Source organism: Pseudonaja textilis, chromosome 8, assembly GCF_049901715.1.
Source record: "Pseudonaja textilis isolate UNSWEBS1 chromosome 8, rPseTex1.2, whole genome shotgun sequence".
Classification (NCBI taxonomy): Eukaryota; Metazoa; Chordata; class Lepidosauria; order Squamata; family Elapidae; genus Pseudonaja; species Pseudonaja textilis.
Genome location: NC_141997.1, coordinates 19674848 through 19700117, shown reverse-complemented (window position 1 = coordinate 19700117; position 25270 = coordinate 19674848). Strand labels below are relative to the sequence as shown.

Here is a 25270-nt window from a genome sequence, read left to right as displayed (position 1 = left end):
AGTCCACATGGCATTTTGGAACATATTGATGACTCTGTCATAAGCATTCTCATCACCCAGTTTAACTAAAATCATTCTATACAAACTTGGTCTCTAATTTAAAATTTTTCTTTCAAGCCAACATTCCTTTTTGCTACCATATTGGTTTATACTGTGAAATACATTATATTGAATGACACTTATGTTTGAGTATAGCCGTTTTTGCACCTCGTACTAGCATGAATATACTGAAGGAATAGGGACACTTCGTTTATAATTCACCTGAAGGTTCAGAAATGTACTTAACAGTTGGTTTCTTTTTCCTCACACCATGATGAAAAGAGCTGGCTCAGGAAGTGCCAAGATAATAGTTTGCTTTCCAAGTGTCTTCAAAACCAGTGCAATAGGGATAAGTTTTCCGCTTCACTTGGGAAATAGAATTTTATGCCACCTTTTTTTCATATACAATTCAAGGGGGCAAGCATATCAATAGTCCTTCCTCCTCCTCTTTTACCCACAACAACAAATCTGTTTGTTGGAATGACTGGCTCAAAGTCACCCAGCTGATTTTTCATCCCTACTGTAGGATTAAAACTAGAACAAGTGTAAACTGGGCTTTGTCTTCCTATTTATGCAAACTCTTGCTTCAAATAATTACAATTTAGGAATGTCCCTTGACTTGCAACTGAGGAAAGGATTACAGTCTGAACTCTGAAAGTTCCTTAAAGGTGGCTCAAAAAGTTAAGGATTCCCTTTCTAACTTTTAGTATAAACTAGACAATCTATGACCTGTTGAGTCATTGTTCCTGTTTAAATGTAACAAAAATACATCTAATTAACGGAACGACCATGGGTGGGCAAAAAAGCAATGGGAGTGAGAATGACTTTTGACTTCCTGCCATCTTCCCCATTGACTTTGCTTGCAAAAAGCTGGCAGGTAGCTTTGGAAATGATAATCATGCGACTATGGCTGATTATGGCAGCACCGAAACAGCCACAATTTCCCCAAATTTCAATTCTATAGGCATCATGGGTCCTGGATTTTGGATGCATTCTATAAGTTAGCTCATTTTAAGGTACACTAATTCAAAAATTGTTGACTTAGGATGCACCCTTTCACCCAAATGAAGGTTATAAACAATCAAACAGATAAGAGATTTTTAGTACGGGTAGTATATAAATGTTGATTACTTTACATAAGCAACCAAAGCGTCTGAAGGCTTGTAATACCACAAGAGTCACTTTTTTCTTTGGTGGATTAATATTGTTAGAGCAAGTTTGGTAGTTGAGGATTTTTTTTATAACTACATTTCCTAATTTGTGGCACTCCTTTTTCTTCTTAGTAAATGATTCATTCATATTCATATTGCAGAAATGAAATGATTTCCTCTTTTGACCTCTTCATAATATTAGGGATAAATCTGTGGTGGTATTCCACCGGTTCTGCCTGGTTCTGCCGAGCTGGTAGTGATGATGAGCAGCGGAGACGGAACCGGTTCTCTTCACTGCTCTGCTTTTGGGCCCACCCGCCCACCTGGGCACCTATACTCATCTTTATTCCCTGCTTTTGAAGCACGGCTGCTTTGCGTGGCACAGCAGAGTGCTGCACGTCAGTCTGCTGAAAGTGCAGACTTGCAGGAGGTGAGTTGGAACACCTCTGCGCCTGCACAAATGCCTCTGTGCCTGCACAAAGTGCACATTTGGCACATCTGCATATGCAAAGTATGTACACGTGCACAAAGTGCGCCCACCAAGCCATGGCCACCGAACCGGTGGTAAAAATCTTTGAATCCCATCACTGGGATAAATACATTTCTGTTTTTAGATGGCCAGTTGTTGAAGTGCTGAACTAATGGCATCAAATAATAGTAAAATAGAATACTACATAACATTCATTATATTCATCAATAAATAATTATCGGATATGAAAGAAAAGCAACAAAAACAGCATTAACAAAATCCATAAAGAGTGCCTCCAGAATTTATACAAATAAAATAACACCAGATTTTAACAAATTATCTAATACTTCTAAGGTATACTGTTATAATTAATTATCAGTAGCATTAAGAAAATCTGTACTGCAGCGTTGAAATATATCTGAATCAGAGGTGGTATTCAGCAAGTTCTGACTAGTTCTGGAGAACTGGTAGCGGAAATTTTGAGTAGTTTGGAGAACCGGCAAATACCACCTCTGACTGGCCCCGCCTCCATCTATTCTCTGCCTCCCGAGTCCCAGCTGATTGGCTGGGTCTTTTTTGTTGCCCTTCACAGGAGAATGGAGCTGGAAAGCAGATTAGTAGGGAGGGAATGGAGATTTTACAATACCTTTCCCATGCCATGCCCCCAAAGCCACGCCCACAGAACCGGTAGTAATTTTGTTTGAATCCCACCCCTGATCTGAATGTTTTGGGGGCACAAATGGGTTGAAGCTTATTTCTCTGTAGTATTAGACATAGAATGATAGACATGAAACACTTTTATTTAAAACAGACCTTACAATAGGTGTGTCCAATCCATGGCTCTAGTAAAGTGGGCCCACAATATAATTAAAAAATAAAGGAAGTTTGTTATTTGTATACATTAAATATATATTTTGCATGCAGCTCAAGATAATTTGTCTTCTTCACTCAATGCAGCTGAGCAAGGCTAAAGGCTGGAAAACCATTTGTTACTCAGGGACACAGAAAAAATGGAATAAGTTTCCTACACAAGTAATGGAGAAACATTATAATTCCTATATCCATCATATTTATATAATGTCTGTGTGATACTTTGGACATGTGAAAGTTATTGCGTAAATACAATATAAACACTGAATTGATGTTTGCTTCTGTATATTTTGCAGTGTAATAAATAGGTATTTGAATAAACAGGATTTGATATCATTAAGAGTATTGCTAATCTATATCGTTTCACATTTTATTTGTTATAATCCTATTCATGTGGGCAACAAGCTGAGGAAATCTTCCTATAACAAAATATATCATACTGTTACCCAATGCCTTCTCTTTTTTAAAAAACACTTTTTAGGGCCAATGCTTTAACAACAACAACAACAAAAGACTGAGGAAAACAAATCTTAGTGCTTTTTAGATAGCTGATTTTCCCTGCAAAATGCCACCCCTCGACTTTCCCGGCCCTCTCTTATTTGGGATTCAGTTATTTTGCAGAAGGGATATGTAATGGGCGAACGTTTTGGAAAGAAGGAAGTGGCTAAGAAGGGAAAAGCCACTCAATTCCGCTTTCCTTTGATGCAGAACACTTTCAGTTACCACACGTGACTGCAGTGTTTCATAGACTTTGGCCTTTGGGGGAATCATCTGTCTTGTATCCACTGTAACAAGTTCTGATTTTATCTAAAATCAGATATTTATTATTGCGCAATAGTTTGGTTTGATGTATAATTCATGATTGACTCTATTCAATAGTCGTTGCTATAGCAAGGAAAAATTTATTATATATTTATCTATGGTGGGGACCATTTGATCAATTTGTACCATATATTTCTGCACGCTTATAAGCAGCATAGTGTAGGTGTTTAGGGAAGATTATAACACAAACTTGGAAAGCTTGCATGGAAACTGTGGTGGAATAATCCATATACAAGTAGTCTTCGAGTTATGACCACAGTTGAGCACAAAATTTATGTTCTTAAGTGAAACATTTGTTAAGTGAGTTTCCCCCATTTTGCCACAGTAATTAAGTGAATCATTGCATTTGATAAGTTAGGAACCTGGTTGTTAGCTGCCTATTTGGTGTTGCAACAGACTATGACATTTGTTCAAATGTATTCCACATGATACTCTAGCTAGATAAATAAGTCTTTGAAGTTTAAAAAGTTGTGTTTGTGGTGAACAATGTAGGTTTCAGTCAAATGATAGGAAAGAATGTTATTCAGTCTTTTTTAGGATTATGTCTTGATTCTCTTCAACAAATAAGTACTTGTTTTATACATAATTTCCTGGAGGTGGCAATTTTCATTTTGATTTAAGATAATCAAACAAAAATCACAATGTGTTAAAAGGCAGATTTCTTTTTAGTTAGTAAAATCTGATATTCCTGTTTCTATAATTGGGGTGTTTATGAGAGTTAGGACTACTGTGCCACATCCATGAAGAACTCCTTTTTAGATTGGATTTTTGTGTTTGTGTAGTTTCAACCATCCATCATTAAAGCATACACAAGATCCTCTTTTGTGTGTGCATAATTTTTACACACAGCTGTTGTATTAAGTCTACACCTGTGCCATTTGAAAGTTTGTTTAGTTTCAAACGTTTTGTAAACTGGAAATGAACTGCTTCTTTGTACTGAAATCTTCCAGCTATGCTAGTTTTGATTCTTTTTTTTTTAATTGGGGGGGGATGAGGAAGCATTCATGCCTTATTTCTGATTATTATCAGTTTGATTCTGCTGAATTTCTTTTATTGTGAACTGCAAATCTAGCCCATTTTTTCCCCAAATTTGGTTTGGCAGAAAATGTTTGCACAAATTTTCTACTCTGCCTGTAGTTTTGTATACCCTCTTTTCCAGTGCATTTGTTTTCATGCATCAACTATGCTTCACAAATATATTTTTAAAAATTGGACAATATATTTTTGTATGTACTTCCCCTTGGCTATGCTCTTCTAGGTGTAAATTGAGACGAGAATTTTGCAAATCACTGAACCAAATTGCAAAAAAATTGTCAAAATGCTGAGGGACCTGGTTTCTCACCTTTCCTTGCAACTAACCTCCAAATTTTGAGAAATAAAAGTGGCAAAATTGGATGCTAATACAGTATGCAGCTGAAATGGATTATATGCCTAAGTTGCAGTGGCAATTTTATATTCTATTATTTATCCAGCATATTTTTAATTAGTACATATGCCATAACCATCATGTTCAGCAAGGTTTCAACTTTCTCCCAAAACAATGGTTATGAAAATTCCTGGCACAATAGTAGTTCAGGGAAGCTGCTGCTATGTCTTTCGGAAGTATCATTTTGGGAACCATAGGGCTTCTGGCCTGTAATAATATTTGAAAATCCTTTTCTCTAGCAGAATATCTTGGCCTAAAGAGAATTTTTTCCCCCATTAAAATTCATTAATTTGATCAAATATTTATTGTTGCATGAGGATACTTTTAAATAATAACAGTGAGGTATTGAATGACATGTTTTGATCTGACCATTCTGCAAATAGCTAAACAATGACCAAACAGTCTCTTTGCTTGTATTTCAGATTTCATGTAAAAGCATCAGAAAGATTGGCAGCCAGATTGATGTCATATCTGTGGAAAATGAATTAAAGCAACATGACCAAGGCTTATTTCTCATTCTGCAATTATACTGAGCAAGTGCTGAATTGGCTGTAGTAACTCTGTGATATTCAGCTTTTCCTTGACAAACCAGAAAGGTAATCTTTTAATTTATTATCATAGCTTAGGCATAGCTTAGGGATAAAGCACCTTTCTACCGAGCACCTGTAATATCCGTGTTGAACTGGTTTTGATTCAGAGTAGGATTCCAACCCAGTGTTGCAAATGTCCAAAAAAAAAAAAAAAAGGCTTTAGCCTTCCATTGCTAGCAGAAATAAGGTCTTGTAGATTGTATGGCTTTGTTTTTTATCCTTTGAAAACTTTCTTATTATAGCATTTGGTTATGCTTCTGTATTTTTTTAAGTACAGAATATGGCACAGTTTTAATAAAATTTATTACAACATGATATTTTAGAGTACTAAAAGCCTTGGAAAATGAAAGATCATGCTGTCAAAACACTGTGGTGGTACTGTTTACTGCAGCAGTTTTCAAAGAAAGACCGAAGATTCCTGGAAGATTATCAAAAGTTTCTAAATGAAAAAAAATCCATTACATCCAATCAATTTTCCTGAAGGGTTTGCAGTAATTATGAGTACTGAGCCAGCATAGGAGATTATGCCTTTTAGTGATCATTTCAAGTATTCAAGAAGTCAAGGTGAAACCCAACAAGCTTAGTTAAAGTTACATGTAAGTTGAAGACATGAAAGATCTCTATGTCTTTCTACTATCACGTGATAAGATTAGCAGAGTTTATAGTTGCTGAAGAAAGTATTTCAGAGCAAAGTTTGACAATCCATTGCTTCCTATTTTAAAATATCTACTTTGTTAGCTTTCTACAGCCTTTCCTGTTTATTATGTTCCTCTTGTGGTCAAAATGAAACAGATGTTCAAAACTGATGCTGCCTGAAAGGTTCAGGAAATAAACTGAAGAAAAGAGTAGCATATTTTAAATCAGGCTTGTACCTAGGATCTGATTTATTTATTTTTCTATGTGAAGGGCTTTAGCACCCGGATGAAACAAGAAAACATTATTGTAAGTTGTTGCAATGGTAACTTATTTTGAATGCCTTCTTTATTTCTTTGGTTTTTGTATTATTATTTTAATATGAGTTTGTTTTGTTCTATTTTGATGTATAAAATGAATTTTCTGTGTACTGTTTGTCAGCTGGGCATAGTTATTTGTTTAAAATAGATGGCCATATACTTTTTAAAAATAAAGTAAGGCTAAATTCCCACCTGAGACCAGAGTGGGAGACCCCTAGTGGAAGTTAAAAGAATTTTTTTTAAAAAGAATTAAAAGAACAATCTGTCACTGCAGGATAATATAACAAGTCAATATACCATTGGATATAAGTATGTAATACAGGCAATATTGATTTGTATTCGGTACTTTTATAAAGTATTTGTTCAAGCAAGGATGAGCATCTGGCCAATACTTTTTTAAAGCATAATTTTATTTAATTTTAAAAATATTAGCAGTTAATATTTATTTTAAAATATTATTTATCATTTTTAATGTAATCAAAAAGCAGCATAACCATACAACTATATTACTATTGTATAAAAGACTATAAAAAAGAAACCTAATGTGTTACATGACAAAATACAAAGTGAGGGGAAAAAAGAGGAAACCATTATATATTAAACCATTGAGGAGGAAAGAGAAAAGGAAAAATGACACCTCCCCTGAAAAAAATCAAAAACAAAACATAAAATTAAAGAGAAACATTAAGAACCCATTTTTAAATACTTAAACCTAGTCTGTACAGCACTATATTGTCCAGTCTTGCCTCCCCATCTGTTCAGATCCAAGTCCAGCTTAATTAAATTGATTTACCTTGTCTGGATTTAGCTTCTGAGCAGGATTGGTCCTTGGATAGGAGATGACCTCAGAAGACCAGGACTGTGGGCTAGGAAGTCAAAAGGAACATGCTAGAAGGCAGTGGCAAACCACTTTTGCATTACTGCCCATGTACCTAAGAAGGCCAAAGGAGTCAACGTGACTTAAAAGAGACTCATATGTTGCTGTTACTGACAAAATAGTGTTACCATACAGATGAATTTATGGTTTGTTTTATAAACTGTTATCTCTTTTATATTAACTTGAAGAAAAAATTGTGAGTGATTTCACCTCTGATCTTTGGGGTCTACTGTGCAATGTTACCAGAAAAAATTAAAGCATTTGAAATAACTACCATTGTGGTCCTAGTAGGGTTAGAAATGTCAAAAGATTTGAACCAGCCATCTACAACCTGTGAGTCTTTCGATATCTCAGATTATCTTTAGAAACATAGAAGAAAATTATCCTAAATCCTTGCCACCAAGAGATCTCATTGTGATGCTGGAGGGCATGATGGGAATTGTTGCTTGGTTGATTTAACAAGCTAAATCCCTTAAAACAGGACAGTGCTTTTATTTCCTTGCTGAAGGAAACCTCTGCTCTTCCTTTGCATGCTACTTTCCAAACGTTTCTCTTGGGGCCAATTATTAGAGCAAATATAGTGTGCCAGGATGGCATCTTAGCTTGCCAGAAAAATAACAAAGAAATCAAAATAATTCCAAAGAAGAGAGTTGTGTTTCTGAAGAAAATGTTTCTTTTTACTGTAACGGATTCATATTAACCAATAATAACCATCCTTGCATTAAAAGGCTGTATGAAGGCATTGTTGTTTAACCAGGGAGGCTGAAAGATTATACAACTCGGATGGGAAGGTGAGGGGAGAAATATGCTTATGCCACTCCATCTGAGGGTACTATTCAGTTTTGGGGTGGGATACACCGATTTTTTTCATCTCGCTTTATTTGTATGTTTGTGTATGTGTATGTGAGAAAGTGTGAGTTAAACTTGCTAATTTTAGCAGCTCATGGGTAACAAGGGCTGGTTTTGCCCGTCCAATACTATAATATGTGTGCCACAAAAGCCTTGCTTGTTGCCACTGAAAGTAGATATAGGAGCTCCTTATCTGAGTTAAGTTTTAAATAAAGGACAAAATAGTCAGGGGGGGAAAAATGTTGTCTGACAAGTGCTTTTCAATGTTTTAAGCAACCTTCAGTAGCACTCCTATATATGGTATGTGGTGGGGATCAGGGGAAAAAAAAGACAAATATTTAAAAAGTTCCCAAAATAGCATAGGCTTGGGAATATGGAGCATGTTGCTCATTACAACACTCATAGGCTTTGCTCAGAAGGTGCCCCAGGGAGAAAAAAGGAGGGATTGGCCCTAAAACAGAAAAAAAACAAGGGAGGGATTCTAAAGTGCCAGTTAAAAATACTTTGAAATAATGTTCCTTTGTCAAGAGAGTTCTAAAAATAAATTAATACAGAAAAATCCACCAGTAAATATGCAGCACATGTGTAAAACACATTATATGTTACCAATCTTGCATTCACACTTAAAAATTGGTTTGAAAGCAAACTTTAAGTTGCTTCTTATATCTTCCAGTTTAGAAGAAATTCATAGGATTATGTGTTGAGAGAGAGAACATGGTAGCTATATCTGCAAAGAACGATAAGCCAAAATTCTTCTGTCATTTTTTCTTAAACGTATCCATTTCATGTATTCATAACCATGTTTATACTTATACCTATTATCTAATAATCACTTGACAAAATAACTAAAAATAAAAAAGATATTCACAAACTGTGTACAATCATGTGGAAGAGCCTTTATTAATCTCTTTGGATGGAACTGACCCAAACAATATTGAATCTGTCATCTGAAGCTGGACTTCTGCCTTGCTGTGTTGTTTGGAAGTCAGGCATCTTAAACTAAGCAAGCAGAAGACATATAGCTTTTCTCGCAGCAATTAAAATAAAATGGGATCAAAGGGGTTGTATATATGACCACATGATTTGTGAAAAATAAATGGTAAATCAGTACCTTCAGACTTATTTTTCTTGTATGAACAAAGTCAGACTATTTCTATTAAAGGATTTCAAATCACAGTATCTTTTTAATAGGATCTCTCCCCAAAATCTAAAAATATTGCTATTGCTTATTTAAAATGCTGTAGCCAAGACAGTGTGTGTTGAACCTAGAAGGGATGAATAAGAAAAACATAATTTGCCAGGCAGTACTGATTTTCTTAAGCATTCTATTTATACTTGAAATTAACTTGAGTTGAAGAATCAATTTTATATATATGGATTCCCAGAGACAGCATTAATCTCTGAAACTAAATAGATGATTTTATATATAATATATACATATTATAAATGCACAATCTGTATATAATATATACATATTATAAATGCACACAATACAGAGAGAGAGAGGGAGAGAGAGAGAGAGAGAGAGAGAGAGAGACGAAATACATATAAAATACCAGACATTGTGGTAATAGACAAGGACCAGGAGGCAGCAGGAGTGATAGATGTAGTGGTGCCAAGTGAAATCAATATCAGGAAGGAGGAATATGAAAAGCTGCAGAAATACTAGGGCCTGAAGGAGGAACTATACATAAAGTGGTCTCAAGTGGAAGTAGGCTCACTTGAAGCTGTGACTCCTAAGTTGGGAGAATGACACCAATAGATTCCAGGAATAACATGGAAGCTCTCTGTCCAGAAAAATGCAGTACTAGAGCAGCGAAGATACTTTGCAGAACACTCAAGCTCCCTAGAATAGCAAATGACATGACTGTATAGCTTCCATACATCTTGAGGATGGGTAGGTAGCATAACTTGGTAGTGAAAGAAGACCGTGTGGAACAGAAATGTCACTATTTTAAATCTGTTGGTGCTCATAGTGAGTACTATATATCTGTTGTAGATATACTGTTTTGTCTCTTGGCTAATTTTGAGAAGATAAATAGGTTGGATGCAACTCAGTAGAGATAGAAGAGACCATTAGGAATTTGTATGCTGGATGTTCAAAGCAAAAGGCAGTAGCAACTAATTTTCATTATTTCCAAGAAAACTACATGGTTGTGTCTATGATGCCAGCAGGAGTCAAGATAGATTTGAAAAGAGAGTTTATTTTTGCATTACTGTCAATGAATAAATGTTGTTTTTGAAAAGGATAGCATTATATATTGTAAACTAATTTATGTTGTTTGTTTATTTAATAATATGTACCTTCCAAATTTAAATTATTCTGGGCTGTATAAATATCACAAACCATTACAACGAAATCAAAATAAATCACATCAATTTAAAATTATGCCCACAATTCCTCACCAAAGAACAAAAATGTTTTAGTACTTTATAAAAAGCCAAGAGGATTAGATCCAGATGTCCCACAGAGGCAGTATGTTCCTTAAAGAGGGCACTATTACAGAGAAGGTCTCCCTTTCAGCCTTCCGGCCCACTTTCAATCCCTAAATAGGCAACTTTCAATCCCTAGATAGCATCATGGCAGCTTCTAATATATCCCAGTGCAACAACATATAAAGCTTTATAGATAATATCCACACTTTGAAATGGACTGGGAAGCCTGCAGTTAATCAGTTTTCCATAGCAGATTTGGGTTTGCTAAATGTAGGTTGTCACAGAATTATAATAATGTGGTGTCAAGTGAAGAGGTCGGGAAGGCTGAAATGGATGTCTGCATAAATAACTTAATTTACATTAGCACATTCCTTCACTCTTCTTATTTATATTGAAGATCCGTAATATTAATAAAATTGGATCTGGAAATTTTAAAAAGGTTTTTCAGAATTATCTTTCTGTATATTTTTGGCTACAGCTGACAACAATCTAAAACAGAGCTGTCAAACTCCCGGCCCATGGGCTGGATGCATCACATGCTGGCCAACGCCCATGCCCAGTTTAGCGAAGGGGGGAAAAGTCCCAATACATCACGTGATGCTGCTGTGACGCCGTGAGTTTGACACCCCTGATCTAAAAAATGTATAATTAAAATTATGCAGATTGCTTTTATAAAATTAATATTTTATTTTCTTAAACTAATTCAGAACAGTTAGGATATGATTTCCATAAACGTTCATTCATAACTTGCATAATGTAATTAGTTAGTTGCTTTCTTTCTGTCTTAACATACATTTGGAGTAAAGTTGGTAAATTCTAAACACAAGACTGCTGATGACATCTATCTGAAACTGAAACACCTGCAATAGTTAACATGCCAGTAAAAGAGGCTAAAGATTATTTTAAAAGGTCAAAAAAATGTGGATTTTAAAATCAATATCCTTGCATGCTTTATCAAATAACTAAATATGGGCTTTTTTTCAGATGGGAAAATAAATTGGCCTTTAACAAATGCAATACCATGCTCACATCGAAGAGGATAATAGCCCTCCTGTAAGTATAACATACATAAATATGGTGTACAAAGTCACGTATACTATATGGAGCAGCATGCTCTGAAACTCTGGAAAAAAATTTTTATGTACCATATCAAACCAAATCATCTTGATAGGTCTTAATATTCAGAACTCCAGTTGTTGTGGAGGGTTTTGTTTGCTTGCTTTAACATTTTGAGCTGAAATCTTATTACATGTGTTATTTTTCCAGCTGTCACAGATCACAGATTAAAAGCAAAGTCATGGAGACATTACATACAATTTTGAATCAGAGTAATTCTGGCATCAAAATAAAATGCAATTGGGAAAGCAAGATAATCTTGTGTGTTTCCCTTTTCTTCTCCTGTGATTACTTTCATTTTAGATTGGTCATGGCTCCTAAATTCAAACAGACTGTGATTTGTCTTACCTTTGGTTGCAAAAAGAGATCAATGTTAAGTTATTTAGGACTCCTGTCACAGAACTCAGTTGGGTCAATATATGTCTAAAGTACTTATGTTTGTGATATAGCAACTTTGAGATTCATGTTTTATTTCTCATGTTTGCATTCTTTATTGACTTAAAAAGTTAATGTCTACTAAAGCTAAAGATATGCTGTTAACATCTTCAACAAAGCATTAATGTTATCATTAATTATTTAATTCATTGACTGGTAAAATGAGCATTAAACTGATTGTCATGTGAAATCAAATTTCAATTGGGCTTTTATTTTTTCTTTTTTAATTTCAGCATACTAACATCATAAGGGCTGCAAAAAGACCAAATATCTGTCCTCTTTGGATGTTTCAAGCAGTATAAAAAAGTGACTTCCTCATGACAACATGTCAGTGAAAGATCTCAGCCCCCGACATAGTTCAAAATCCCGTGTTGTACAGCGGGCCTCTACTGTTGAAGTTGCCTCTGATATGTCAGGTTTATCCTTGACAGGTGATTATCCATTCCCTACCTGTGCTTTTCTAGTATTAATTATTAAGGTTCTGTCTTAGGCCCAGAACTCTTCAATATATTCATCAATGATTTAGATGAGGGGATAGAAAGGGAACTCATCCAATATATGGATGATACCAGGAATAACCAACACTCCAGAAGATAGGCGTAAGATACAAAAGGATCTTGACAGACTTGGACATTGGGCCCTACCATCAAAATGAAATTTGATGGTGAAAAAAGGTTCTACATTTAAGCAATAAACAGGTTTAGTAAATAAACTATAAACAGATATAGTATAGGTGGTACCTGGCTCAATAATAGCAATTGTGAGAAGGATCTTGAGGTCCTAGTGGACAATCACTTAACTATGAGCCGGCAGTATGCTGCAGGTGTCAAAAAATCCAATTCAGTCCAAGATATATTTAGAGGGATGTAAAAAAGAGGTTGAGACTATATAGTACAGAAAAGAGCAACAAAGATGGTTAGGGGACTGGAGGCTAAAACATATAAAAAACAGTTGCTGGAATTATCTATGTCTAGTTTAATGAAAATAAGGACTAAGGGTGACATGATAGCGGTGTTCCAATATCTAAGGAGTTGCCATTAAGAAGAGGGAGTCAGCCTATTTTCCGAAGCACCTGAAAGCAGACAAGAAACAATGGATGGAAACTAAACAAGGAGAAAAGCAATCTAGAACTAAGGAGAAATTTCCTGACAGTTAAAACAATTAATCAGGAACGTGTTGCCTCCAGAAGCTATGAAGGCTCCAGTACTGGAAGTTTTTAAGAACAGAATTGGACAACCCTTTGTCTGAAATGGTATAAGGGTTGGTCTAGAAGACCTCCCAGGTCCCTTCCAATTCTGTTATTCTATGTTCAGTGTTATTCCTCCATTTCGTTGTTGCGTGGCAAATAAAAGCATCCCCCCCCCAGCAAAAATGAGTTAAATGAATAACTTCGTTTTATTTTGCTTTAATATTTTTAAATGCAATTCTTATAGGCAGGTCCTACCATTGTGTGATATTTTTTTGTCCATTTTTGTCAATTTTTATGAAAATGGCACCTATTTCTAGATTCATAAACTGCAAAATTTCAGAATATTAAGAGCAGAGATTAGAGTTATTATGAATGTATGGTTTTGTATTCTGCTCCCCAAATATATGGCAAATACAATGTAATAGGGATGTTTGATGGATATTTAAAAGGATACTGTATCGTGACAAAGATAGTAAAACCAGAGATAAAATAAATCTGAAAGTGACTCCAGAATAATTCCATAATTTATGAATCACAATAAATTTATTTTATTTCTTTTAATTCCATTGGGTCTTTTGATTCTTTCTGAAAAAGCATAAGGGCTTATCAGAATTTGAGTTTCCCAAAAGAAGCACACAATTTTGCTAACATTTGTGCTTTACAGGAAACATCCAAGATCCAGATGAGCCAATCTTAGAATTTAGTTTAGGTAAGTAGTTTTGTAATATGTTTTTCATCATTCATTTTAAAATACAACCTTTATACTTACTGTTTATATGAGGGTTAGTTTATGTACAGGTTTAATGGTTGGTTATAGTGAAACACGTTTTACAAGATCCTATGACACTTAGAGTACCTTCCTCAGTACTTTGTGATTTATCATTTGGATTAATTTTTGTAACGTATTATAAATATATCACCTTTCTAGGAAAACATACTGTTAAATTGAAGCATTAAATAACCTAGTAACAGCAGTGTAAAATATATGTCAGAAATGTATCAAAATTAACACAAACAGTGCAGCTTATTCTAATAATCTGTTTCGGCATACTACCACTTTTGATCAATATTCCATTCTACACATTTGTGTGAAATACAGCATCTGAATATACAGCTGGCATCAATTCTCTTTTTCTAATTAATCCTTGAAAATTATCCATCTTTAAATTATAATTAAACTTTAATTGACAAGCATCAATTAACACTATTTTTCATACTCCATATCTTTTATATTTCTCTCTTTTCTTTTCACTTATTCTTTATTTCAGACAGAAGCCTAGTGTTTAGTATATCAGAATGACAGAAATTATGATCAATTCAGTCATTGTTTTGTATTTAACAAGTGAAAAATTTTCATTTCTTATATTCTATTTGTGAAATTCAGTTCCTTCCGTGTGTACACTGTTGATTTTCCACAGCTTGCAGTGAACTGTTAACTCCATCACTAGATAGGAAGCCAAATTGTTTTGTTGCAGTGAGTGTAACTACACCACCTCAGGCATTCTGGACAAAGCATGCTCAAACAGAAATTATTGAGGTAGGTTGTATTGTGTTTGCTGCATCATTAACCTGATTAAATTCTACTGGTACCAGTTTGTCTCTACTAATTTTTGTTTTTGTTTTTGTTTCCATTACAGGGCACAAATAATCCCATCTTTCTAAGCAGCATTGCCTTTTTTCAAGACTCTCTTATTAATCAGATGACACAAATTAAACTTTCTATATACGATGTAAAAGATAGATCTCAGGGAACTGTAAGTTTAAAAATGTCTTATATTGCTGCACATCTGAACCAATGCTTGCATGGGTTTGGTCCTGGAGGCCTGTCTAGGTTCTTTAAAGGCTGGCATTATTATAGTTATTATAAATATAGTCTGAGCCTGTTTTTGTAGATTATATTAAATATTAAATATATCACATTCCTTTGTTCAAAAATACATACAAATTTAAATCAAGAACCATATATTTGAATTAAATGAAAATCACCCCAGTTGCATTGTTGAGGATGCTCATTCTTATTTCTAATGCTGGGATGGCATTTTCTTTGGGGTTTGCAGGTGTGAAAAGAAATCTCCAACCTTACTGTGCTAATGCATCTTAAGTGCTCCTGCTTATTATCATTATTGAGTGAAAAAAGGATGGAGGTATGCTGTATAATTAAATACAGTATATAGTTGGTAGGCTGTTTTAGGATAGAACCAAATATTTCTTTGCTGTGGCAGGGAGGAAATACATCTTTGGATCTGACTTCTGAAATATAATTATAATGGATATTTAGTGTTCTTTCCTCTTCTTGTTTTCATAAATTATCCCCATAAAAAAAAGAAAAAAAGTTCTCTCTCTCTCTCATGTATATATGCATAAACAATGTTTATATTGTTTATAGATGTATAATTTAACACAGGTGGTAAAAAATAAGCCATTTTAAATGTGAGTAGATATAATTTAACTGAATTATGGAGTTGTGCATTTATTATAAAAATGGAAAGGTGTGTATTGTTGTAATAGGTATCTATGCCAAATAACAGGCATAGATACCTATTACAACAATATACACCTATTAGCTATGTTAAATGCTTCATCTCTTAACTCATAATTTAGATTCTGAATTATGTTTACTGGGTTCTATGATTTGGCATTATTTCTGAATTGAGGGAGAACTGAGAAAGGGATTCCTCCATCAAGTTAGTGATTTAGTTTTACATGAAATATTAAAGCCAAAGAAGTGACCTTTCAAAACTGGAATTAAAAATGGTAATAATTTATTACTAAAATGTTTTTGTTTTTGTTTTTCTTCAGATGTATTTATTGGGTTATGCGATATTCACTGTACAGGATCTACTTAAGGAGAAAAGTCATAGGCTGCATTTAACACTAAGGTTAGTATTTGGTCTTGTTTCATATGAAAAGAATATGTTAATTAAAGAAAGCCAGGCTAATTCAGTTTAATTCATTTTTAAAACTCAGTTAACTAAGAGAATGAGCATTGCAGGTAGAATCAGAATTCAAATGCTCTCTAAAAACAAATGTCATGTTATCTGGAAGAGCAAACGTAATGTAGCTATATTATTATTATTACTATTACTTTTATTATGATTACTGCATATATTTCTTGGTGTTGTTATCATGGACCTTAAAGGTGCAGCATAGCCTTAATCACTTTAAATCCCTGCTCAAAATTTCACTCAATCTTTCTTGATCAGCTTTATGATGAGAAATTATTGCTTATTTCCAAAAGATATTGTGTGACTTAGACTGAAGAATAAAAGAGTATGCACTCAACATTTTTTAATACGCATTACCACTGACAAAATTATGAGTCTAAAATTTGAGATTAGATTTGTTTTAACTGAGGATAAAATCCCATTCAAGAAATGGTGTTTTTATAAACAATAGAATTTGGAGGCCCAGAGTGAGCCCAGTTTTGCCATATTGCACAATTATATCTCTCTTAATGAAAGGGGCACTGTTGTGTCTCATGGACCCTGATTGATTTATCTCAAGTAATTTGTACATTGCAGATCTGCTGAAAATGACCGTGTCGGGAATATTACAGCCATAGGATGGCAGATGGAAGAAAACACAGACGAAAGGCCTCCTGTGACCAGATCTCCTGATACTATTAATGGAAGAGTGAGTTTGCTCTCTTTCTTCCATGTATCTAACTCTTCTTATTCTTCCCACCTCATTCCTCAGAGTCAATTTTCTTCCCTACAGCAGTTCAACCTCTATTAGATAAAAATATTCTGTTATGTAGCTAAAAGGAAGAGACCTGTATAAGGCTACCATCTCAACTCCAAAAGTGGCAATGAGAAAAAAGCTTACTTGTTTTCTGTATTGTTCTCAATAAATTGAAGACAACTTTTTCATGTTAAAGAAAAATGATTGATTTTTTTTAAAGAACTGTTGTTTTCCTCTCAGACAAATACAATATATCTTAGGAATTGGGGAATCTTGGCCAGGGCACTTTGCAACTCTGCTTATAGGAACTTGTTGTTTGTCAAGTTTCTGAATTTCTAGGTTGCACCTTCAGCCTGAGAATCTGGTTTAAATATAAATCTTACAAATGATGATGCTTGATTACTCTGTATTTGTAATTAATATATTTTTCTGCTTGTTTTTTCAGACTGTGCTACCAGTTGATGAAAGTTTGACAGAGTCCTTAGGAATCCGTTCCAAATATGCTTCATTACGAAAAGATGCACTATTAAAATCGGGTAAATAGCTTCTTGAATGGATGAGTATTCTTCATCTTAATTTTTTTTTCCAGTACATTGTCATGCCTGTTCTTTCATATATTATGTCAGGGTTTATGTAATCAGATTGACCAGACAAAGGATTCTGCCATTTGGCTTTGTGGAGAGAAAACATCAGTGAATAGAACTGACTTAATGGAACAGAGTGAATAAATACTAAAGAGGAAAAACTCCAAGTTTCATTACTTTATGGTTTTCAAATCTTTAAAAGTGTGCTACTTCATAGATTTAACTATATAAAAGCATTTGGACACGTCTACATCAGCATTACGGTCATTCAGTTCATCTAAGTGCAGAAACGATTAAATCATTGTTCACATGCAGAACAATATTGTTATTTTTATTCTAAGTAATAATATTTTTCCAGGATTTCACTGAAATCTCTTAGATTAAGGATGCGGGGGGGAGGCAGCAGAGTTCACCAGAAGTAGTTGGCCTAGATTGCAATCCAGATGAAAATACGACATTGATCTACAGTACATCTGTCTATGCATAAGAGATCTGAGGGGTTTTTTTCCAGAGGGAGGAGGTATTTGGCTGCAAGCTTTGTGCTGTTTTGAATCTAAGCCCTGATCTTTAGGAGGCCATGAGGATGCAAAAGAAATTACAAACTGAAATAAACTGATCAGAAGCCTGTAATAGGCTTGTAGGACAGTAATAGTAACAACTGTTTCCAGCATAGGTTGTGGTTTTAGTTGTCCAACCTTCCTGTTTACTTTATGTTGTGTTTTCCTTTTAAGTTGAAACATATAGGGCCCGTGGTATCAAAGGCAGATGCATGGATGGCAGAGTGAAAAGAACTGTTCTTCAAAAGAGAACAGTTCACAAGCCTATCTTTTGTCTCATCACTAAATGCATTACACTGAGAAACTAGGAAAACCTGAATATCGCAGTCTAAATATTCATTTGTATGGCATACAGTCTTTAATAATCTTTTCAATGTCAACTTTTTTTTCATATTGTATCAAAATTCAACTTTCCATTTCTGGTTTTTGTTGAGAGGAATGTACCTTATAAGCTGTGCTTTTAATATGCTTGGATGTGCTAAGTAGGTTTTAGCATTTCAAGGTTAATAGGGTTTCTGGCCTCTCTAAATGGTTTGTTAAATTAATGTGTTAGGGGAATGGAGTTTGCATGGCCTAATTGCAATGAAGTACTTATTTAAGTGTTTTAATATTTTAGTGTTTGGAGGTGCCATTTGTCGGATGTATCGTTTTCCTACCACTGATGGCAACCATCTGAGGATTTTGGAACAAATGGGAGAGAGTGTGCTCTCTTTACACATTCCCAGGCAATTTGTGAAATTGCTGCTAGAGGAAGATGCTGCAAGGTAAAAGTCACTGCAATAAAGTTTTAACTGTTGATGCTAGCAAGGAAATACAATATTAAAGCAAACTTTGCACAGTGCCTACAGAGATTAGCTGACACCTTTCTTTTATTTCTTTTCCTGATCATGTCTGCAAATATTTAACCATGCCTGTAAATAATTGGTAGGCTGAAAAATAATGCAGCACAATTACTTGTTTGTTTTAGTGTTACAGGATAGAAAAAGGCATTGATTGCTCTGGTTGATTTACATTGTTCCATTCCTACCTCAATGGTGACTAACAATCCACAGTTATGGGAATCACTTGTTGAGTCCTTGAAAACTCTAGTGTTGAGTATTTTAGTGTTCTTATTTCTCCATGTTAATTAATTTATACATGAGACTGACCGGGGAAATTATGTTATGATTCAGAAATCAGAGTTGTGATCCAGATCATCAATGTGGAGATGATACCCAGTTTTATATTGGCCCATCAAGCTGAGCCAAAGATGCTGTAAAACTGGAGTTGGTTGAGGGTGTGGATCAGGAGTGGGATTTTACAGGTTCGCACCTATTCTCTAGAACCGGTTGTTAACATTCTAAGCAGTTTGGGGAACCAGTTGTTAGAAGAAATTACTGGCCTAATCCTGAAAGGAAGGCAGAAAGGAAACATTCTGGTGTTGCTTACAGAAACTGCCTCTCCGTTGACCCTTATGACATTCTTGGCAGGACTGGACTTCCTGTTTCAGGAACTTCTCTGGAGTTTTTTTCCCCTCCTTTGCTGGTACTCTGCTTGTGTGGAGTGACCATTCAAAATTACAATGGCACTGAAAAAAGTGACTTATGACCATTTTTCACACTTACGATTGTTGCAGCATCCTCATAGTCATGAGAGACCAGGCGAGGAGATGCGTGCCTTGATGTGAGTGATGTTGAGTTGGCCACACCCAGCCAGTTACATGACCACCAAGTCATGCCCACCACCTAAGCCATCCTCTAGCAATAGACATGCTGTAAAGTGTTGTGAAAAAAATAATAGGATGTGTGCTGCACTCTTTCAGGCTTTGCAGCTGCTGCTGTTATTGTTTGGACAAATATGTGTTGTTTCAGTTAGCATAGGTACACACTGGCACTTGTAAAGGACAATTTGTCCTCCATTTACCTATTCATGAGTTTTTCCTGCTTGAGCTTCTGATTTAAGAAAACAATTTATAGGGGGAAAATCAGGATATGAAAGGACTATTAGCAATTATTTTTGTGTAATGTCTCCACGGGGAAAGCATATAATTTTTGTTTGCCTTCAGTTTCCTCTGGAATCTGCTTTGACTGCTTTGAAATTACTCCATCACCCAAAACACCTAATCTAAAAAATTTTTTATTTATAAGTTTACTTATAATTGTTTTATTAAATTTGTACAATCAAATTCTGAAACAAAGCAAGTATCTATTGGCTGATTTGCACTTTGTGAAAATAGTATTTGTTAATAGAAATAAATAACAATTTTATATAAATAAAAAGCAAATGAAATACTGGTTAAAGTGAAAGAAGTGTCCAAAACACACTAGTCTCATCAAAGTACTATAGTACTGTACAATAACACCCCACATTATTTATTTCGTGTTATGTATAGAGTAATAGAGTTGAGCAAAGAGTATCCCTTTAGAGTATCCCAAAGAGCAGCTATGCAGAATGCACTGATTCACCTTGAAATGGTGAAACAACTGTTTGGCATTGCTATTTTGGAGACTTTTCCTGGGTTTCTCATGGGCCACTTCACAGAGCTGCTTTGTTCGGTGGGCCATTCCAGCAGAGGTGTTCCCCGTGCATGCGCATGTATGAAGAGAAAGCTGGGGACAGCATTCAAAGCAGCTGCACTGAGTTTTCTGGAGGATGTGGCTTCTAGCTGGACTCCTTGCTAAGACTTCCCTGATATCCAGGCAGTTTGTATACTGAAATATTAGTTTATAAAAATATGAGAAGAATTCTGCTCGTTTGGATTAACAGCCTATGAAGTTCAGCATGCTATATAATATAGTGACCAATCAGAAATATTCAGAAATTTTACTAATAGGATGGATGATTTCCCGTCTTCTGTTCTTTCACGATAATTCTGATGGATAGGGGTGGTAATATTTAATTGAAACTTTAATTTAGCAACTTTTGACACCTGTAATATAATTTTTGACACTTTTAGCTGGTGTGGAGACTTCTGTCATTGGGTTTCTAATTTACTTGGGGTTTATTTTACTTTTCATCATAATTTACTGTGAATCCAGGTTTAATTGGCCTAACAGTAGAAGTAAGGTAATGATAATATCTGTCCTAGATTATTTTCAGTATTGTAAATAAACTGATAAAAAAGAATCCCATCTGACTTACCATGGAAGGCATCTTTGACATTCTCATACTGATACTTCCTCCAATCTGGGGTCTACAATTACCACTAGTCAATTGACTTTGAAATTGGGATTGGATAATATCACATGTCCAAAGTATCTGAAGGACCCTAGATTGGGGAAAGCTGGATTGGGTGATTTGTTGATTAATTGTCATTACTCCTGCTTTTATTGGATATAAGGGGAATCTGACACATCATTGTCATAATGGTTTTGTAAGAATGAATGCATAGGATAAATTGTATAATCACTGTTATATTACTGGAGCTGTATAAAAAGCAGCTTCAGACTTTGAAATAAATTTTTAATGAGAAATTACTCAGATTTTTTTGCGGTCTTTCTTTTTGTCTCAGAATCCTGGCATTATGTGCCTTAATTGAAAAGTTAACTTTTTGTATTTTAAACAAAATCTGTAAGTGTCTATAAGTGTCATTTGCTTCTGTGATTCATTATTGCAGTGTAATTCATGCAGTGATTAGAAGGTTCTCACCTTCTAATGGAGGTCTGGGAATTTCCAGTTCCTTTCCAGTAATTTGCATTCAATCAGAAGACTTTAAATTAGGCCTTGCCAAGATTAGAACTTCCCAGTAGAGCAGTTTCAGGATTAAATTAGCAGATATACATCGATAGGTCAATGTAGAACATACATAAAGGGATCTGTGTGGGCGTTGCAGGAAACTGTGTTTTCATATGCTATATACCATTATTATTTTTGTATTATTTGTGATTAACCATCAAATACTTAATTTTAGTAGATGATAACTGCTGTAAATTGGACAAATAATGCTTCTTGGTATATTCATTTAACTTTTTCCACCCTCGCCATTTTGTCTAATTTAGCATTTTCCAACCTAATGGCTGCCCAGACATGTGTGACTTCAGTTCCCCAAATTCTCAGCCAGCATGGACTTTGGTTAGACTGAGCTAGGAAGCAATGATTGACTGATTCAATTAGATTGAGATGAAAGAAGTTTAGGCTCTGCTCATCCAATAAGATTCATGAATGAATTGGATGTTTAATCCAGTACTGTTGGTAAAGCTTGCCTATTTATGTTATATGAGAAATCTCAGCACTGTTTAGTTTTATGCTATAGTGAGTTGAAATAAAGATATACTTTTCCAAATGCTAAAAGTATGGATATAAATTATAGGAACTGCAGTGAATCAATACAGCTTTTTCTGGAAACAAGAGTGATGTAGGGAAAATACGTTATAAAATCTTCCATATTTGGTATATCTGGTATTTGCAAATTGATATATTTTTTTAAAAATGAAAAATTAAAGTAAACGGGAGAGATTAGTTTGAAAAGAAGAAAATTGTTGAACTTGATGAAATTGCATCAGTAAAAAGTAATATTTTTCAGTACTATACATACAGTAGAACTTGTATTCTCAATCCCCAGTGTTTTGGATTTGGAATTAGTAGCAGACATTTCAGTAGGAAAATTTCCATTGAATTCCTGAGTTTTAGAAATTGCAATCGTATAGCAATCTGTTGGATTTAGAAACCATTTCAAATGTGTATTGGACCCACATTGGACCCCTCACATCGTGGACATAAACTGTTTCAACTCCTACCCTCAAAACAACGCTATAGAGCACTGCACACCAGAACAACTAGATACAAGAACAATTGTTTCCTGAATGCCATCACTCTGCTAAACAAATAATTCCCTCAGCCCTGTCAAACTATTTACTAAATCTGCATTACTATTACTATTGATCCTCCCATCCTTCCTTTCACCTATCTCCTTCCACTTAATGACTATATGGTTGTAACTTTGTCGCTTGTATCCTTATGATTTATATGGACTGTTTCCTAGGATGATTTGATTGCTTATGGTACCTATGACTATTATTAAGTGTTGTACCTTACGATTCTTGACTCTTGACAAATATATCTTTTCTTTTATGTACACTGAGAGTATATGCACCAAGGCAAATTCCTTGTGTGTCAAATCACATTTGGCCAATAAAGAATTCTATTGGATTCTATTGCCACTAGAGTGTCTTCCAGACACTAATTGTTGCTGCCAGGTGGGAAAATGTTACCTAAGTAGAAGTGGAAGTGGGATATATACATTAATTCTGAGTGAGGAGTTTGGGAGGGGATAGGATGGGACAAGGCAATGCTGGTTGCTAATGTTTCCTCCAATTTCTTCTGGTAAAAGAACAGAAATAGGAAGGTGAGCTAGGAGATTTAAAAAAAAGAGTTTTGAGGAAGCTGGCCAAGAGTTTGAGAAATAGGTCCATCATTATCTTGTGCTTTTCTGGTGGTTCATTATGTCAGTACAGAGCTATAAATTGTGGTATGATGTCAGCACTACAATTCTCCATTTGGCCCAGTATACTTATAGCTAGCAATTTGTTTATGAGCTGTCAGTTAGTAATTTGATGATATATTTGACAGGTGTTTTAAAATAAGCAAACAGAATACTGCGTAATTAGGATACAAGAATTATAAAAATCTTAACAGTGAATGTATTATACTAGTGGAATAGATAGGATGGGGAAAATCCATTTGATTTTCATTTTTATATGAAGCTGTTCAACCTGAGCTTTTCAAACCTGTATTTGACCTGGAACACACTTGTGTATCGAAATCCTGACTTTTCAGAATCTTGCAATATGGTGCAAAAGAGTTACGTGAGATGGTAGCCATATAAATATGATAAATAAGTAAACAAAAATACAAGCAGAAGTATTGTATTTTTTGTGTAGCCTTCTTTTTTAATTAAAAATGTTGTCATGCCTACTATTTATATTTTTATCTATCCCTCTATTATTTGTGTTTACACTGGAATTCACACCCTGGCAGAAAAAGCAACGTTACAAAAACCCTACAAAATTACTTACTTTGTAAGTTAAACACATTTATAAAAAACATTGCATTGTTTCTTATTTGACTTGTGAGCACATGCTTGGAAATGTGAGAACATAATTTGAAAATCCTATAAATGCTTTTACACCTAATTCTATTTCACATGTTTAGAAACAAAAAGCTATGTATTACATCTCCTTAACGAAGGTAGAGACATTACCAGTTCCTCTGAAGGTTTTACTATTAAGTGTACTATTCATTTGTACTATTCAGTGTTTATAAATGGATATAACCAGTTTTTAAATATTCGCAGGAATCCCTTTTCCTTACACAAGAAATGAAAATAAGGGAGAAGCATCTTCTCCCATCATTGTATTTCCACATTTAGAAAATTTTGCTTGATTAAATTATATTCTAAAGCTGTTAATGGCATGAGATCTTGTCAGAAACAAAAATTTCACTTGATATCCATCAGTCCCACTTAATATTGGAAAATCAAATAAACAGAATATGAATGTGGTAAACATTTGACCTTTCTCCATGTAAGGACAAAGTAATTTATGAAAAAAATGAGAATAATAAGGCTTAACATATGCCTCAAAAAAGCTCAAAATGTATTCTAATTAAAATAAAACATTTAAGTAGTCCATGGGTAGGCTTGAATAGATAGTTTTAAAAGATGAGGAAGATGTGTCTTTCATTTAGTGTATAACTGATCTAATAGTATTTCGTTGTCTTTGGATGTTTTGGTAGGATTTGTGAACTTGAAGAACTGGGAGAGCTGTCGCCTTGTTGGGAAAGTCTTCGTCGGCAAATAGTCACTCAGTACCAAACAATTATTCTGACCTATCAGGACAACTTGACAAATCTTCATCAGTATAAAGGTAGATGCTTCAGACATAATTTTTATGATGGTTTCGAAATCATCAGGTATAGATTTTGTTCCCTTTTTGACAGAAGAAGATTGCTATCTAAATATACTCCTCATACAGACCCAATTGCATAGATTCATAGTAATTGTTATGTTTGCTTATGTCATTTGGTTTCACCAAGATGGGTATAGGAAGAGATGTGGAATCTTGTATACTATCCATACCATCCATGCTATCTTTCTTCGTCCAGGAAGATTGGAAGTGGATAGATATAGAAGAAGAATTCTATAAATACAGTGGCATTTTATGCATTCAATACAAATGAAAGGCAATAGAACCACAATGTAAAATAGTAATGAAATACCATTAAAGCAAAAGAACAGAGGATATTTTTGT

At 34.6% G+C, this 25270-nt stretch overlaps 1 protein-coding gene across 4 annotated transcripts in view; it reads left to right on the top strand.

Moving 5' to 3' along the window:
• INPP4A (inositol polyphosphate-4-phosphatase type I A) overlaps nucleotides 1-25270 on the top strand; it is a 96782-nt gene that overhangs the window by 29588 nt on the left and 41924 nt on the right. For all 4 annotated transcript variants that reach the window (XM_026707573.2, XM_026707570.2, XM_026707571.2 and 1 more), the window contains exons 2-12: nucleotides 5200-5373; nucleotides 11467-11535; nucleotides 12267-12464; nucleotides 13887-13931; nucleotides 14641-14759; nucleotides 14860-14976; nucleotides 16022-16101; nucleotides 16744-16855; nucleotides 17349-17439; nucleotides 18661-18808; nucleotides 24756-24886. In XM_026707573.2, coding sequence (XP_026563358.2) covers nucleotides 12359-12464; nucleotides 13887-13931; nucleotides 14641-14759; nucleotides 14860-14976; nucleotides 16022-16101; nucleotides 16744-16855; nucleotides 17349-17439; nucleotides 18661-18808; nucleotides 24756-24886 — 949 coding nt within the window. In that variant the 5' untranslated portion in view covers nucleotides 5200-5373; nucleotides 11467-11535; nucleotides 12267-12358. The remainder of the gene's footprint in view (nucleotides 1-5199; nucleotides 5374-11466; nucleotides 11536-12266; nucleotides 12465-13886; nucleotides 13932-14640; nucleotides 14760-14859; nucleotides 14977-16021; nucleotides 16102-16743; nucleotides 16856-17348; nucleotides 17440-18660; nucleotides 18809-24755; nucleotides 24887-25270) is intronic.